General features: G+C 32.8%; 2 protein-coding genes across 2 annotated transcripts; one reads left to right on the forward strand and one right to left on the reverse strand.

The window, feature by feature from the left end:
- Positions 1-2,011: 2,011 nt before the first annotated feature.
- On the forward strand, positions 2,012-5,257 carry LOC104888125 (receptor-like protein EIX1). Its single transcript, XM_010672993.4, has one exon. The coding sequence runs from the start codon at positions 2,108-2,110 to the stop codon at positions 5,120-5,122; it is 3,015 nt and encodes a 1,004-aa protein (XP_010671295.2). The 5' UTR covers positions 2,012-2,107; the 3' UTR covers positions 5,123-5,257.
- A 1,639-nt stretch (positions 5,258-6,896) lies between these two features.
- On the reverse strand, positions 6,897-9,217 carry LOC104888126 (60S ribosomal protein L9). The gene is made up of 3 exons (XM_010672994.4): positions 8,735-9,217; positions 7,279-7,401; positions 6,897-7,195 (listed from the first exon to the last, which is right to left on the reverse strand). Exons 1-3 carry the CDS (start codon positions 9,104-9,106, stop codon positions 7,109-7,111), a joined length of 582 nt encoding a protein of 193 aa, XP_010671296.1. The 5' UTR covers positions 9,107-9,217; the 3' UTR covers positions 6,897-7,108.
- Between the last annotated feature and the right edge of the window lie 6,096 nt (positions 9,218-15,313).

Raw genomic sequence — 15,313 nt, forward strand, 5'->3', positions numbered from 1 at the left:
TGGGAATTGGGATCCTGTTAGATTTGTCTCAATATGTACTTTTAATAATTTTTACAAATACAAAATTAGAGATATATGTTCTCAAAATTTTGCGTTGTCATACGTCAAAAGTTAAAGTGTAACATATATATAAAGACAGAGGAAGTAATAAAAATGAGGAAGTTGGCAGGAGAAAGCAAAAGAAACTGATTCATTACCTTAATACATTGCATAATAACATGAACTACAAGAATGTATAAGCACAAAAAAAAAAAACAATCTAAAGCCAAGAAAATAGGAACATGATCTTATTCTTATATTGTCTAACTGAACATGACCACTACTTCCTATCACTAACCTGTGCTAATAAAAAAAAAACTTAAATGAACCAAGTTCACAATAACTTATTGTGCATCGAAGATTATATGACCTAATCAATTTTCGTTTGAAACAACCATTTTTTGTTTGTTACAATCACCTTTTATGTAGTCTATTTTTGTATGATATAGTCAGTTTTCGTATAATATAATCAATTCATTACATTGCATAAAAACTTAAAAGAACTACAAGAATAAATAAGGAAATCAAATAACAACTAAAGTAAGACATAGACACATAATCCCATGATCTTATCTTGCCTAACTAATCATGACTACTATTTTATATCACTAATTAACCCATGCTAATATTTTTGACCAATTCAACTAACTTAATTTTACTGACATTCCATAACTATAGGACTTGAGTTGAACACTTATCATTCCACATAGTTTGAACTTTGAAGCATAACACCTAACACAAACCACAGTCCACAAGCCTTGTTTGTAGAATACCACATGGGCCATGGCTTCTTTAATAGTTCATATTTGCAACTCAACAACGTAACATCACATAAAAATTTCTGAACCAATTTGAGCGTGCTCTTAGTTTTACAACCCGTTAGTTTGGATTGTTACCAAAACGGTTTCACCAAATATCCCCGACAACGGACAAATTAAAAAATACACTATATACCCTCACGGCCCATTTGGTAGTCGTTAATAAATTGCGGTAATGAGAATGAATTTTAAGTGTAATTTTATTAGAAAAGCACCCCCTAAAATCTCTATGGGGAGGTATTTTTTCTCCATGGGCAAGCAATCTCACCCATAAACTTGTGTTTTTGTCTTCAAGGGGAAGCAATTTTCATTACCACTCATTACCACCTACAAGGTGGTATTGGATGGGAATGAAAATTCAAGAAGGAAAGTGGACACTTTAGGATAAATTAGCATTACCATGGAAATGGACAATGATATTTCTCACAAATTTACACACAAATTCATTCCCATTACCACCATTTATGGCCAACAACCAAACGGGCCGTCAATGTTTTAAAATTTCACCATATACCCTTGAGTTTTCGAAAATTTGCATCAGAAGCCCTTTTTCTAACTTCCGTTAACTCACCGTTAGCTTTACTTACCATTTTTCCATTATTAACCCTAAAAAAGTTGATAATCGTTAATCATTAAGGGCATATAGTGAATTATTAAGAAATTGAGGGGTATACGATGAATTTCGAAAACATCGAAGGTATATGGTGAATAAATTTTTTTATCAGGGATATATGGTGAAAGATCCGAAACATTTTTGTAAGCATATATGGAGATAGGATAGCACAATCAATCTTAAATTCGGGAAGGTATAATAAATTGTGATTATAACTAGTTAACTACTACCTTTGAAAATCTAGATATTCGGCTTTAATGACGGTCATAATGTGCCATGTATAAATAATCAATTGTCATACATAGTGTTTTAGGTTATCTCGAGTTATCTTATATATGAGGGGTAAGGACAATGTGACAACTATGTTCGGAAAATTTCCTATTCGAACAAACACGTTCCATCAGTAATGTTTCACTCTCATTTTAATTGCCTACTTCATTTTCAGTAATTGAATTCAGACTGTTATTTCTGAATTCTACTACAAGTCAGACTACCCTTTGCTTGAGGATAAGGGTACAGAATTACCTTTGAACTTTTACTTCTATATAACACACTATAAGTCTATAACCTACAACATCCATATTCATCCAAGATATACAATATAAAGAAACCTCCAAAAAGAGAACCTGGTTTAACAATGAAAAAATCATTTGTAATAGTTTGTCTACTTTTCATATCCCTACACTTTAGCAAAGTCTTGTGCTGCCATAAGCCAGAACAAGAGGCTCTCTCCATGTTCAAGCTGAGTTTTAGCGACCCTTCGAACCGTCTTTCTTCATGGATTGGTGAAGATTGCTGTCACTGGAAAGGAGTGATCTGTAACAATGTTACAGGTTACATAAACCAGCTTGATCTACGAGCTAAACCAGTGTGGAATTTCGCCGAACCATTAAGCTTTAAAGTGGCTTCATATCAATTACAAGCCAAAGAGCTAGACCCTTGTTTGGTTGAATTGAGGCACTTGAACTACTTGGATCTAAGTGGCAATGACTTTCAACGAACTCAAATCCCGGAGTTCATTGGCTCGTTCAAACACCTACGATATCTAAACTTGTCTATGGCATCATTTTGGGGGGTTTTACCTCCCCAACTAGGCAATCTTACAAGTCTTGAAGCACTCGATCTTGATAGCTCGAACCTTTATGGTTCGCGTATCAATAGTGATCTTGGATGGATTTCTCGACTTGTGAACTTGCAATCTCTTGATTTGAGTGGCATCTATCTGACTCCTGCAAACAAGGCTATGCCAACACTCGGAAGGCTTCCTTCTTTGGTGAAGTTGCGGCTTCAAGATTGTGGACTTGGTAAAACTCACTTGTCTAATGCTTTTTACAATTTAACATTGCTTTCGAAGATACAATTCCTCGATCTTTCGATGAATGTGCTAGAAAGCCCCATTCCGCGATTTTTCACCAACATGAGCTCCCTTAAATTCCTTGACCTCTCATTTAATATGTTCAACGGTTATATTCCTTTGTGGCTAAAAGATATAATAGTACTTGAATTTCTAAGTCTTAGGGGGAATTTCTTTAGCCGTATAGAGGGAAAGGAAGTCATGGGAATCATAGGAAATCCATGCAAATTCAAAGGATTGGATTTGTCATGGAATAATGTTCTTGAAGCAAAACTAGAAAACCCTCCTGAAAACTTCTCCAAATGCATTACATATGATTTGAAGATGTTGGATTTGAGCAATAACAAACTCGCGGGCGCTTTGCCTAGTTGGTTAGGGGACCTAAAAAATATAAGACGCTTGAACACTGGGGGTAATGGATTTGTTGGTCTGATTCCACCATCAATTGGAAGCTTACCATACTTGGAAGAGTTAAGCCTGTTTAGAAATGGTCTCAATGGAACCATACCATCTTCGTTACAAAAACTCTCATCTTTGGAAATACTAGACTTGTCACATAATTCATTGAATGGAACTGTCCCTTCCTTTCTCGGAAAGCTGCATTCTCTGGCTCATTTGGAACTGTCAAACAATCATTTGAAGGGAACGTTCCCAGAAGTCTTGGGTCAGCACAAGACACTGATGAGAATAAGCCTCTCATCGAATTTAATGGAAGGTGTAGTGTCTGACTTGCACCTCGCGAACCTCTCTAGTTTAAAGAGTTTAGACTTACGCTTCAACTCTTTGATCCTGAATCTTACTCCAGAGTGGAAGCCTCCCTTTCAGCTTGTGGAACTTCAGTTGAGTTTTTGTAGAATAGAAAGTCGGTTTCCTCAATGGATTCGAACACAAAAACAGCTCACTTTGATGGATCTTTCTAATACGGGGATTTCAGGGGAAGTGCCAGAATGGTTTTGGAAGAGAAATTTAGCTGGAGTAAATCTATCCCACAATCATCTTACAGGTCCAATCACAAACTTTTCCTTTGAAACCTCTTATGCAGATCTCTCATATAACTTATTTTCGGGTTCTCTTCCACAAGGTCAATTGCTTAGCAATGGTCTAGTTCGAACTTCTTTGTGCCATATGAAGAACCTGCATTTGTTGGACCTTCAGCAGAACAAGCTCTCCGGAACAATCCCGGACTGTTGGAGTGCAGATGGAATCTATGCTATCAACTTGTCCTCAAACAAGCTATCAGGGTTAATCCCCAACTCAATGGGATCACTTTCAAGTTTATCATTTCTAAATCTGAACAACAATTCTCTTGAAGGTAAAATTCCTCAGACTTTCAGCAGGTTAAGAGGGTTGATAATTCTAGATCTTGGGGAAAATAAGCTATCAGGCGAGATACCAAGTTATAGTGCACAAAGCCATCCTTCTCTGCAAATTCTCAGGCTACGAAGAAATCAACTCGATGGTGTTATTCCAACGGAACTATGCTCGCTACAATGCCTTCAAATCCTAGACCTTGCAAGCAACAATCTGAGTGGAAACATCCCACATTGTATTGGTCGCTTAAATGGCATGAAGTCGCTCCCTTCTGCTAAAAATACAAGTTCTACTGAGATCGCGTCACCTAAGCCTCCCCCATTTCCTATTGAACAAACTACCATGGAGTTATTGAAAGGGGTAGAACTACAATACACCACAACACTTATGTTTGTAGTGAATTTAGATGTTTCAAGCAACAGCTTAGTAGGCTCAATACCCGTGGATCTTGCAAATTTGTCAGGACTCATTGGGCTAAACTTGTCCAACAATCATTTGGCAGGAAGTATACCTAAGAAGATAGGTGAAATGAGATCATTAGAATCTCTTGACCTATCTAACAATATGCTCTCAGGGACTATACCTCCAAGCATATCCGAGTTAACTTTCTTAAGCCACTTGAACTTGTCCTACAACAAGCTTCATGGAGAAATACCCACAGGAAACCAACTCCAAACTCTCGAAGATCAATCGATGATATATGCAGGCAATTCGGGGTTGTGTGGAGATCCATTGCCACATAAATGCAGAAGCAACAACAGTAACGTTCAACAAGCGAAGGAAGACAAAGAGCAGGATGATAGCCGTGACAAGGTGGAGTTATATGTTGTCATAATACTCGGTTTAGCCACCGGATTTTGGGGAGTGGTCGGAAGTTTAGTGCTTTTGAAGAGGTGGAGACGTGCATTTTATCAGTCTGTAGATTCTGTCATGTATTTCTTGTATGATCATGTAGTGACAAGGATCAAGAGAACACTGAGAATATAACTAGTACTTACAAGCCTTACACCAGAAAAAGTATCTATATCCTTAGATAGCACTGCAGTTTCTACTTGTTAGGGGAAGTTTCTTTTTTCCTCAAAGTATCTATCTGTTAGCAGTGAACTTAGTAATGTCTTTTTAGTTGTGATGTTCATCAGAGATACGCCAGATATCTAATGTCAAATAAAGATGCTGGGAGTAAAATTACTAAAAAAAATAAAAATAAATATCTAGCAATTATATTTGTGGCCTTTCTTTATGCATTATAATAACTAGTTTTGCCAAAATAATTTATCAACTTAGACAAATAATTTTGCCGAACATCCAGTTACCCTGTCAATTTAAACATCTTATCAATTTCAGCTATACCTTATCAGTTTTAGGTAACTTATCTTTCAGTTTATTTTCAACCAGTCTTGCCATACAGAGTCATTTTATTAATATTTATTGTAAATTATGATGATCACATGGAAATATGAAGAAAAAAAATAGTCCATAATGATTTCAGATTCTAAAATGTGAGCTTAGATACATCTTAAATTACCAGAATAACACAGTCATATTATGGCCATTGGCCATCGAAAACATGTTCTTAATGTAATATTTAAGTTATTGTCAATGGAGAATATAAGCCACTTCAATGAGACAAAAAATTTCACTAGTTACTCTAGATCGACTTCAAAAACACGATTTAAGTGAGATCAAATAAAGCTCGACTCGAGATATCGACAACTTGACTTGAATTTCTATTATATATGGAAATTTTTGAGATAATTGGTTTCAAAAAAATTAAAAAAGCACTAACTTAACTTTTAGATTATTTTTTTGAGATAAGGTAACTTTCAGATTTGAAAAAAAAAAAAAAGAAACATGTAATTCTGAAATAAATAATTGAAATTTTCTACTCCCTCCATCTCATAAAATAATACTTGTTACTCTCTATTTAGATAAAATTTTAAAATCACAAATATATATATAATAAAACATATTCATGTGGTTAATAAAGAATTAAAAATATTAAAGGTCAAAGATCCATTTTGAAGACCTTGTCAAAAAACAAACACTATATTAGTTATATCTTACTAATAGGTTTTCACAAAAAATCATCACATAACAAGCACACATGTGATGCCATATACTAATTTAAAAGTTTATCAAGCTTTTATTTATACATATATAGTTATTCACTTATGTATAATTACATATATAGTTATTCACTAATTTATACATATATAGTTATTCACTTATGTATAATTACATATACGCAAATTTTTAACGCAAATAATGTAACGATTAAATTGAAAATTCCCACAAAATCACACGCGGTGTCACGCATCGTGTGCAAAAGCGATACTCTCAACCCAAAACTTGTAAAAAACTTGAATAGCAATTTTAAAGTACACCTAAAGTAAAATGCGTATGCTTAAATTTATGTTAAGTAAATATTGAAAACTACCCACAAAAATCACATACAAACGCAGAACACGACATTGTTATCGCAATAATGCGCGAACAGTAAACGTCTTCGAGCCAAATTATAACCTTACACAGATCACTAGATCTTTAACCATTGAACCTCCAAGAAATAGTTCGAAAAACAAATGACTAGAGTTATATAATCAACTTGCCAAAAGAAAATTTAAAACAATTTAAGTTCTTCAAAAAACAAAAAAAGTCAGAAGTTGCTTAACAATTAAATTGACAATCACAATATATGTGGGCGTGTGTGTGTTTAAGGACCATAACAATGCTTAGCCTCACGAAGAAACAAGCTAGTAAGTGGTACAAACATATATGAATAATTACCTAAAAACATATTCTTTCCATTTAGCATCCTCAACACAAAATTGTAATATAGAAACTTCAAACAATCTGTTGAATGTTGTACGACAAGTTGAGCGCAAAATCTTTGACACTAGGCGATACGAAGAAAAGTAAAAAAAACACCAGAGAGTTTTAAGAGAACAAAATCCTACACGCTCATTGAAGCTTTTACTCTTCCTCTGCGATCCTTCCCTTTTCACTGACATAGATACCGTCAAGGAACTTTCTGATATCCTTGTTCTTCACATGACATTTCTGCTCGATAGAAATGCAACAGTTAGGAAACATAATTACCACATAACAAGCACAGCAGCTAAAGCTAAAACGATGTAACATACCTGGTTAATCAGAGCAGCAGATCTAGAGACAAGTTCAATATCGTTGCCATCCAAGACAAGTTCATCTTTAACCTTCTCAGATCGCAAAATGCTTACCCCATCCAACATGTCAACTTTCCTCACCTGAAAAAACATAATATTATCATTGATCAGCTAACACAACACGCAGCATGTTTCATTTCCAATAAGATATATAATACAGGAATGGATACCAAACTGTACAACTGTTATGTCGTAAGACATGTTGTGAGATGCACAACCTAGCATGTTCTTGAACAGGATCGATAAGTTAAGGACGTACAAGATAAATACACAGACGGTTCTCTTCATGAGTTTCAATGATGAAACTAAAGCTCGGACAAGATAATAACAAAATTACAGTAAACAGAACCTCAAGTGAAGAGACTGCCAAGAAAAATCCAGAGAATCATACAACATATTCTTTAGATTCACTGAAAAGGAACACGAACTTTCTGAGAATACATTGTACAACATGCAAGTAAAACAAGAGCACAAGTGCCTTACATTCATTATACAAAGGTAACAACATTGCAACATTAAAACATAATAGAAAAGAAGTGCCTTCATAATTGATATGTATTACATTCTAGACAAACAACATGACATCAAGAATTACAATCAATCTCATAAGAACGACACCTCGTATCGAATGATACAACCACAAGCAGAAATAGTAACAAAAGATATAACAAATTCTATAATCAAGATCACCACAAATCAACAAACAAGTAATAACTCTCTACACCTCCCACAATACCCCTCTTCAAAAAATGCAATGCAAAACAAAAAAATTCCACTTTCTATTAATCAGAATACTACAATTACTACTCAATTAACCATCCAGGAAAACATCAAAAATCAAAATCTTAAACTTCACAAAACATTCAACAAGCTAGTGCCAAACTAAAATGCAACATTTCCACAATACAATAACCTCTTAGTGACCCATATAATTAAGTTAAATTAAAATAAGATACAATTGTAATGCTACGCCAAAAAACTATATGATACACTTCTACAATAATAACATAGCTTCTTCTATTTCCCCAGTAATATTAATATTCAACCAAGTGACACATATAAATTAAATTCAACATACAAATTAAACACTTCACAGAAAACTATATGATAAACTTTCACAAGAAAAACATAGCCTCTTCTATTTTCCAGTAATATTTTTACGCATTTCAATGACCCATTAAAATCAAACTTTACATACATATCAAACACTACAAAAATACTAGAAATGCAACATTATAAATTCCATATAAACAGAACATTACTAAAATCAAATAATATCACCCCAACAAAACAGATCCCAAAAATTAAATCAACAGCAAATCACATTCAACAAATAAAATCACAAAAAACATCATCACAACATAAAATCCAACAAAAACATAAAATTAAAGTGGAAGAAAAAACAGAAAGTTACCCTCTTTTCACCAAGGAAATTACGGATCTCAATACTTTTATTAGTATTAGTAATACTAGCATTGATAGGAAAATGAGCGTACACCATCCTCATTTTGTAACGATAACCTTTAGTAACACCAGTAATAAGATTCTCGATATGAGAAATAGCAGTACGAATAGCAGCAGAAGTTTTCCTTGTTCCAAACCATGAATCAATCTTCAAAATCTTCTTTCCATCTTCATTAGTTGTGATCTGGAAATCGAGATTGAGATGTTTGAAGTTACGAGTAAGAGTACCTCTTGGTCCAGAAACTACGATGATTTTGGCATCGACTTTAAGCTCAATTCCTTCTGGAATTTCCATGAAATCGGAAGATAAAACTTGCTTCATTGTTGATTGATTTGGATTTTCTCTCTCCTAGGGTTAGAATTGGGGGTTAGGGTTTTCAGGAGGAAGAAGAAGGGGCGATGAAAGAGAGTGAGAAATGATGGTTATATATTAAGGGTTTGGGGGCCGCGGAAAATGAGAAATTGGGTGTGTGCTAAAACCCTAGTGTGTTAGAGGAATTGTATGTAATTGGGTTTTTGGGTTTTTGGGCTTTTGTTTTATGGGGTTTTGGATTTTATTTAGATGTGTTATTTTCTTTTGGTTTCGAAGTTGGGTTTTGGTGGGAGTAAAATTGTGTTGCTAGTACAAACCCAAAAGACTTTTATATAAGTTTAAGTTTAAGTTTCATAAGAATATGTTGTTTTGGACTTATTTTCAGTTCAGTTTCTCTCATTTTAGTTCAATTCAGTTCAGTTTAAATTCTTTTAATACAAAAGAAACAGAGTATGAAGTGGAAGTGAAATCATCTAAGACTTTTATATAGATGCTAGATAGTCGATTGGTTAAACGTAGGAAGTATAATTTTTAAGAAGTTTTAGGCCCTAACGTTTGAGGTAGCGGTTAGCGGTTGGAGAAGATTAAAACGCTACGTAAGAAAATTATGAGTGGTTGTAGTAGCGGGTAGCAGTTGGAGTAGATTATGAGTAGCGGTTGTGGAACGTTACTACAAGTTACGTTTGAGATTTAGAGGTAGTGATCTAGCAAATATACAATATATATATAATAGCATAAGGTAAAATTATTAACCAATGTTTTTTATTTCTTTTTCCTTTTACTGTTTATTAATTAATTTCTTTTATCGCAATTCAGTGTTTATTTTAAAATAGTAGAGATGTAATTTAAATATATATTTCAATAATAAGATATTTTACAAGTATTTTAGTTAAAACTGGTAATATAATTTTTTTGAGGGTTGAATATTTTCTTAGATTTTATACATTTCTTTAAACAGCTAAAAAATCGTGTACTCCTTTTTGTGTAACTTCTTTGAAAAAATAAATATTGAATTTAATTATTGAACGAACATATGAAATTGTTGTAGTTCATTTCATATTAGAATAAATGTCATTTATTGTGTTTTACAATTTCAACATCTACTTTTGCCAAACACTTCTAATTAAACAACTAATCTAATAGTTGATCGCTGACAACTACAAATAGACAGCTAGCAACTTCCCAAAAACTACATCTACGACAACCGCTAACAACTACTAGAACGGCCTCCGATTTTCCTTTAACAGCCTCTGATTGCTATATTCAATATTTTGATAGACAAAGGATAATTGAGTGCATCTACGGTTTAAGATTTAAAATTTAATTTGTTCGTAGTGGTTTATCTCATTTAAATTTTAATTATTATATTAAAATCCTAATATGTACCTAATTTGTTCAAGTAGGCCTATTAAATGTATGTATATCATCTCTCTTTGTGCTGCACTAGAATTTTGGCGTTGGATCTTGGATGAGATGTTGTTGGAGTCAGATCATAAAAATAAATGAAGCAAGGCGGGTGATTAATGATAACACCAATTACTTGTTCATCTCATGTATCACAACTAACCAAGCCCAAATACAAGGCCCAAAATTTCGCTAAAGAGAAAGATTTGTTTGTTCTTTGGAGAAGACAATACAAAGAAAGCTTCGGACGTTCTTTGGAAAGACTGATGTATTTCTGGTATTGGTTATGTTTGGAGAAGCATTTTAAGTACCTTAGAATAAAGTGGCGGATCCAAAAGAATATATTAGCGTATGTAAAATATTTTTTTCATTATCTTTATGAGTGTAAATGGTCCAATTTTACAAAAATAATACTAAAATTTTGACAAAAAAAAAACTAAAGATCAAGATTGAAGTGGGGTCAAATGACCCCGCACCTCAAAGGGCAGCTCCGTCCTGCCTTAAACGATAAGATGTTTTTACGTGTTAAAATAATTAGTAGTATTTAGTGATTAAAGTGACTCTAATTTTAACTTATCAAAATCAGGTGACTGAAATTTTTGAAAATCTTCCTAGCTCTGGGCTCTAAGAACAGCCACGCCTCCTCTCTTCTTAGCCCTTTTGGGACATGAATAGCTCTTTAATCCTTGCATAAATGAAATATCCAGTTGAATAATAAATGTAGCTAATCCTCCTTTTCTTCCACCTTTCCTCTCCAATCCTCGATCAAACTTGCGTTCTCCAGGCGCTCTGAAATGACCTGTAATAGAAGAGAAGACTTCCTTAAACTCGAGATTATACGTTAATAAGAGGGTAAGTCAATCAAGAAGGATTTAGATCGACAACTTGAAGTTAACCCGCTCTGAAGTCTGAAGTAAAGGCTTTTCAGAAGCTGTCCTGCTAAAATTCCGACAGCTACTAATTTTGCCAAAGTAATTTAATCAACCTAAGCAATCAATTTTGCCAAATATTTAAGCTAATTAGCTATCTCATCCGTTTCAGCACCTCATTAGTTTTAGCTACTACCTTATCAATTTTAGCTTACTTATCGAGTTCATTTTCAACTAGTATCGCCAAACAGACATATTGTACGTTTTACCCGTTAGGCTTATTAGATGGCCGTTAAAATGAAAATTTTAAATTATGTAATTTCCCAAATATTTTCTTCATACACATATACATAATATATATACATATACATAATATATATACATAATATATATACATAATATATATACATAATATATATATATATATATATATATATATATAATATATATATATATATATATATATATATATATATATATATATTATATATATATATTATATATATATAGGGGCAATGTCACATGAGAATGCTCTTTACATGATAAATGAGATGAATGTCAACCACATGATTGGACTAGAGTTACAATACTTGTTCATTAGAGTCATGCACTCATACCCCCCCCCCCCCAAAAATAAAAAATTACTATAATTTCTTTTTTCTAATATAATATTTTTTGAGTTACATCACTTTTTCATTAGAGTTACATCACTTATTCATGAGAGTTATCGCGCGTAAAGTTTATTCTCATTTCTCATGTAAGTATACATTCTCATATTAACTCACTTCTCTCTCTCTCTCTCTCTAAATATATATATTTATAATACTATACATTGTGGTACTTTAATGAAAAATTCTAATAATAATATAATCAACTAATAGTAATATGAATAATAAAATAATAGGCAATAATACAAATATTTAATAAGATAATAGACACTAATACAAGTATAATACTATATAATCATTGTGGTACTTTAATTAAAATTTTAATAATAACATAATGGACAATAATACAAATGTTTATTGAACATTGACTATTTGGACCTTATTAGACCTTATTGGAACTCATTGGACCTTATTAGACCTGATTAGAACTTATTGTACTTAATTGGAACTTATTGCACCTGATTGAAACTTATTGGACCTTATTAGACCTGATTAGAACTTATTGCCCTTATTGGACCTTATTGGACCTTATTATAATTTATCTGAACTTATTGGACCTGAAACTTAATTTTTTAAGTTGAGGAGAACGCACCCTCAGGGGGTGGATTTTGATGAGAAAAAATAGACAGGGTTTTGGAAGATAATATATGAGCTATTGATTTTTTATTCAATGGTTGATATTGCTCAAACTCTACGTTGTAGAGTTCTTTTAATACTCTAGAGGATCCAAATATCAGGCTTACTCAACTGAACCAAAACAATTTTAGTATTCCAACAAAATTTATTAAGGAAATTTTGTAATCACAACAAAAATTAAAATATATAGCGATAAAGTTATATATATGAATTAGAGTTTTGAATGAAAAATAGAGTATGATTTTAAAAAACAACCCTAGAATATTATTGAGAGCTCCACCTAAGCATGACATGTCATTCTATTTAATTTTTTTTCAAAAAAATATTTAATATAGATAATAATACATATAAGGTGTTTCTGATAAGTGAAGATTACACTCTGATTTTAAATAAACAACCTAAATTATTCAATTATGTAAATTATATATAACTTGCTACATAATTCGCAACATTATATTTTTTTACCATGGGAGAATGCTCAAAATATGTTCCAAAAGTTTTCAATATACAATATAGTTTTACAGCTTATAAAACTATATCTCCTCCGTTTCACAATAAGTGAAACATAGAGAAAATGGGGAGTTATCAAGGAATTTAGAGAGAGAAATTTGGGACCACAATAAAGTAGAGTGAAGAAGTATTGAAGTTGTGGTCCCCTTTTACTTTTTGATGGTACTAGCCTTTGTGCACGCGATGCATGCGAGGATACATCCAAATGAATCATGATGGGTTGATTTGGGTTATTTTTATTTTGAGCAATAAAACTTGTGCACTGCCTGTCTGATTTAATTTAGGAGGATTTTTTTTAAAAAAAATCTTGCTTGTTAACCAGAAACAGTTGGTCCATATACTTATTTGCCACTTAAATCGGTGAAGATTAATCTTCTCCTTTTCTAAATGTTCACACTTTGAGTTTTAATTATATTTGAAATGATATTTAAATTTTACATATACAATCTGATTTTGCATGAAATGGTTTTTAATTTTTCTCCTTTTCTAAATTTTAACACTTTGAGTTTCAATTATAATTGAAATGAAATTTTAAGTTTTTCATACATAATCTGATTTCGCATGAAATGGGCATTTTTAATTTTCTCCTTTTCTAAATTTTAACACTTTGAGTTCAATTATATGTGAAATGAAATTTTAATATTTTCATACACAATCTGATTTCGCATGAAATGGTTTTCGCAAATTAATGTAATTTTTTTTTCTGAAAATGGATTGTTGCAAAAGTTGTTAAAAAGGTTTGATATTGTTTTGTTTTTCAAAATTTATTTCTGAACATGGATATTTTGCAAAAGTTTTGGGCAAAAATTTTATATTGGAAGTTTTAGAAAAAAAGAACTAAATGTGTCATAAATGATTCAAATTTCATACACATCTTGTTTCTGATTTTATATGAAAATGAATCAAATTTAATTTATATAAAAGCCCTCTTCAACCAATTGCTATTATCTCCATTTTTTCAACTACATAACAGTCGACTAATGTGAAATAACTTTGAAGATTAAAAGAATTATGTACCTGTTTGAAAGTTTGCAAATCGCCGATGGACGAATGTGTGATATCACTGTCAAAATCTTATGTTTTTCTCAGATTTGTGTTTATAGGTAATATTTATGAGTATGTAATTGTGAATGGTTATTGAGAACAATGATTTATAAGTGAATTTTGTGAATGTTTTTGTATGTATTGACATCCTAGTATATTTGTTTTGCTTGTAAGTTAATTTTTAGTTTTTGTAAAGTTTCCTGATCATTTGAGTGATTTGCGTGATTTTTACAACGTGATTTTCTCAATTCTATGAGTGATTTGTAAAGTTTCCTCATATAAGTGATTTCTGAGTAATTGTTGAAAATTAATTTCCGATATATATATATATATATATATATATACACACACTTTATACATCATGTTACATCTTTTAATGAGTTTGTGTAACACCTCAACCCATCCGGGGTCGAGTTAATCGTCACCAATGCACATCCAAGGCCAACAACTGTTCTCTATAAGTCTATAACACAAGTTTTTTCGACGTATTTTATCTCCACTCATGCGAACCCCAAGAAACTTCCCTAGAGGTCACCCATCCCCAGAATACTCCACAGTCAACCACGCTTAACTATGGAGTAACTAAGGAATCAAACTCCCTAAAAGAAAGATGCATATTGTTTGAATGAGTAACCTGTTAAATCCCTTAAAGCAATCATGATGGGGTATTACATACACCCCCACTTGAGAACAACAACTCCCTCGTTGTGCCTGAGGACTCCACATATTCGGCATACTGACTGTGGGGCACCCCATCCTAGAAGCTAATCACATATTCGACACGCATCCGGTGATATAGCGCTAGAATCCCCCCTCCCCCCACCAGGGGGCTAACCTTGGATTAATTATCCACACGATCAGCATGCTGTCGTAGAATTGCTCTAATACCATTTGTAACACCCTGACCCTTCCGGGGTCGAGTCTATCATCACCAATGTGCATTATGGGCCAACAACTGTCTTCAATAACCAATACAATGTTCTTTGACGCATTTTGTTCTCACTCATGCGCACCACGAGAATTCTCCCCCACTAAGGGGCTAACCTTGGATTAATTATCCATACAATCAGTACACGGTTGTATGA

The sequence above is a fragment of the Beta vulgaris genome, chromosome 3, assembly GCF_026745355.1.
Source record: "Beta vulgaris subsp. vulgaris cultivar EL10 chromosome 3, EL10.2, whole genome shotgun sequence".
NCBI classification, from domain to species: domain Eukaryota; kingdom Viridiplantae; phylum Streptophyta; class Magnoliopsida; order Caryophyllales; family Amaranthaceae; genus Beta; species Beta vulgaris.

Excerpts from the sequence above, each read along its gene's own strand:
- LOC104888125 (XM_010672993.4), top strand. The coding sequence starts at position 2,108 with ATGAAAAAATCATTTGTAATAGTTTGTCTACTTTTCATATCCCTACAC.
- LOC104888126 (XM_010672994.4), bottom strand. The coding sequence starts at position 9,106 with ATGAAGCAAGTTTTATCTTCCGATTTCATGGAAATTCCAGAAGGAATT. Across the intron at positions 7,402-8,734 it reads ATTTCCTTGGTGAAAAGAGG|GTGAGGAAAGTTGACATGTT; the intron begins GTAACTTTCTGT and ends ATGTTTTTTCAG. Across the intron at positions 7,196-7,278 it reads CTGCTGCTCTGATTAACCAG|AAATGTCATGTGAAGAACAA; the intron begins GTATGTTACATC and ends TCTATCGAGCAG.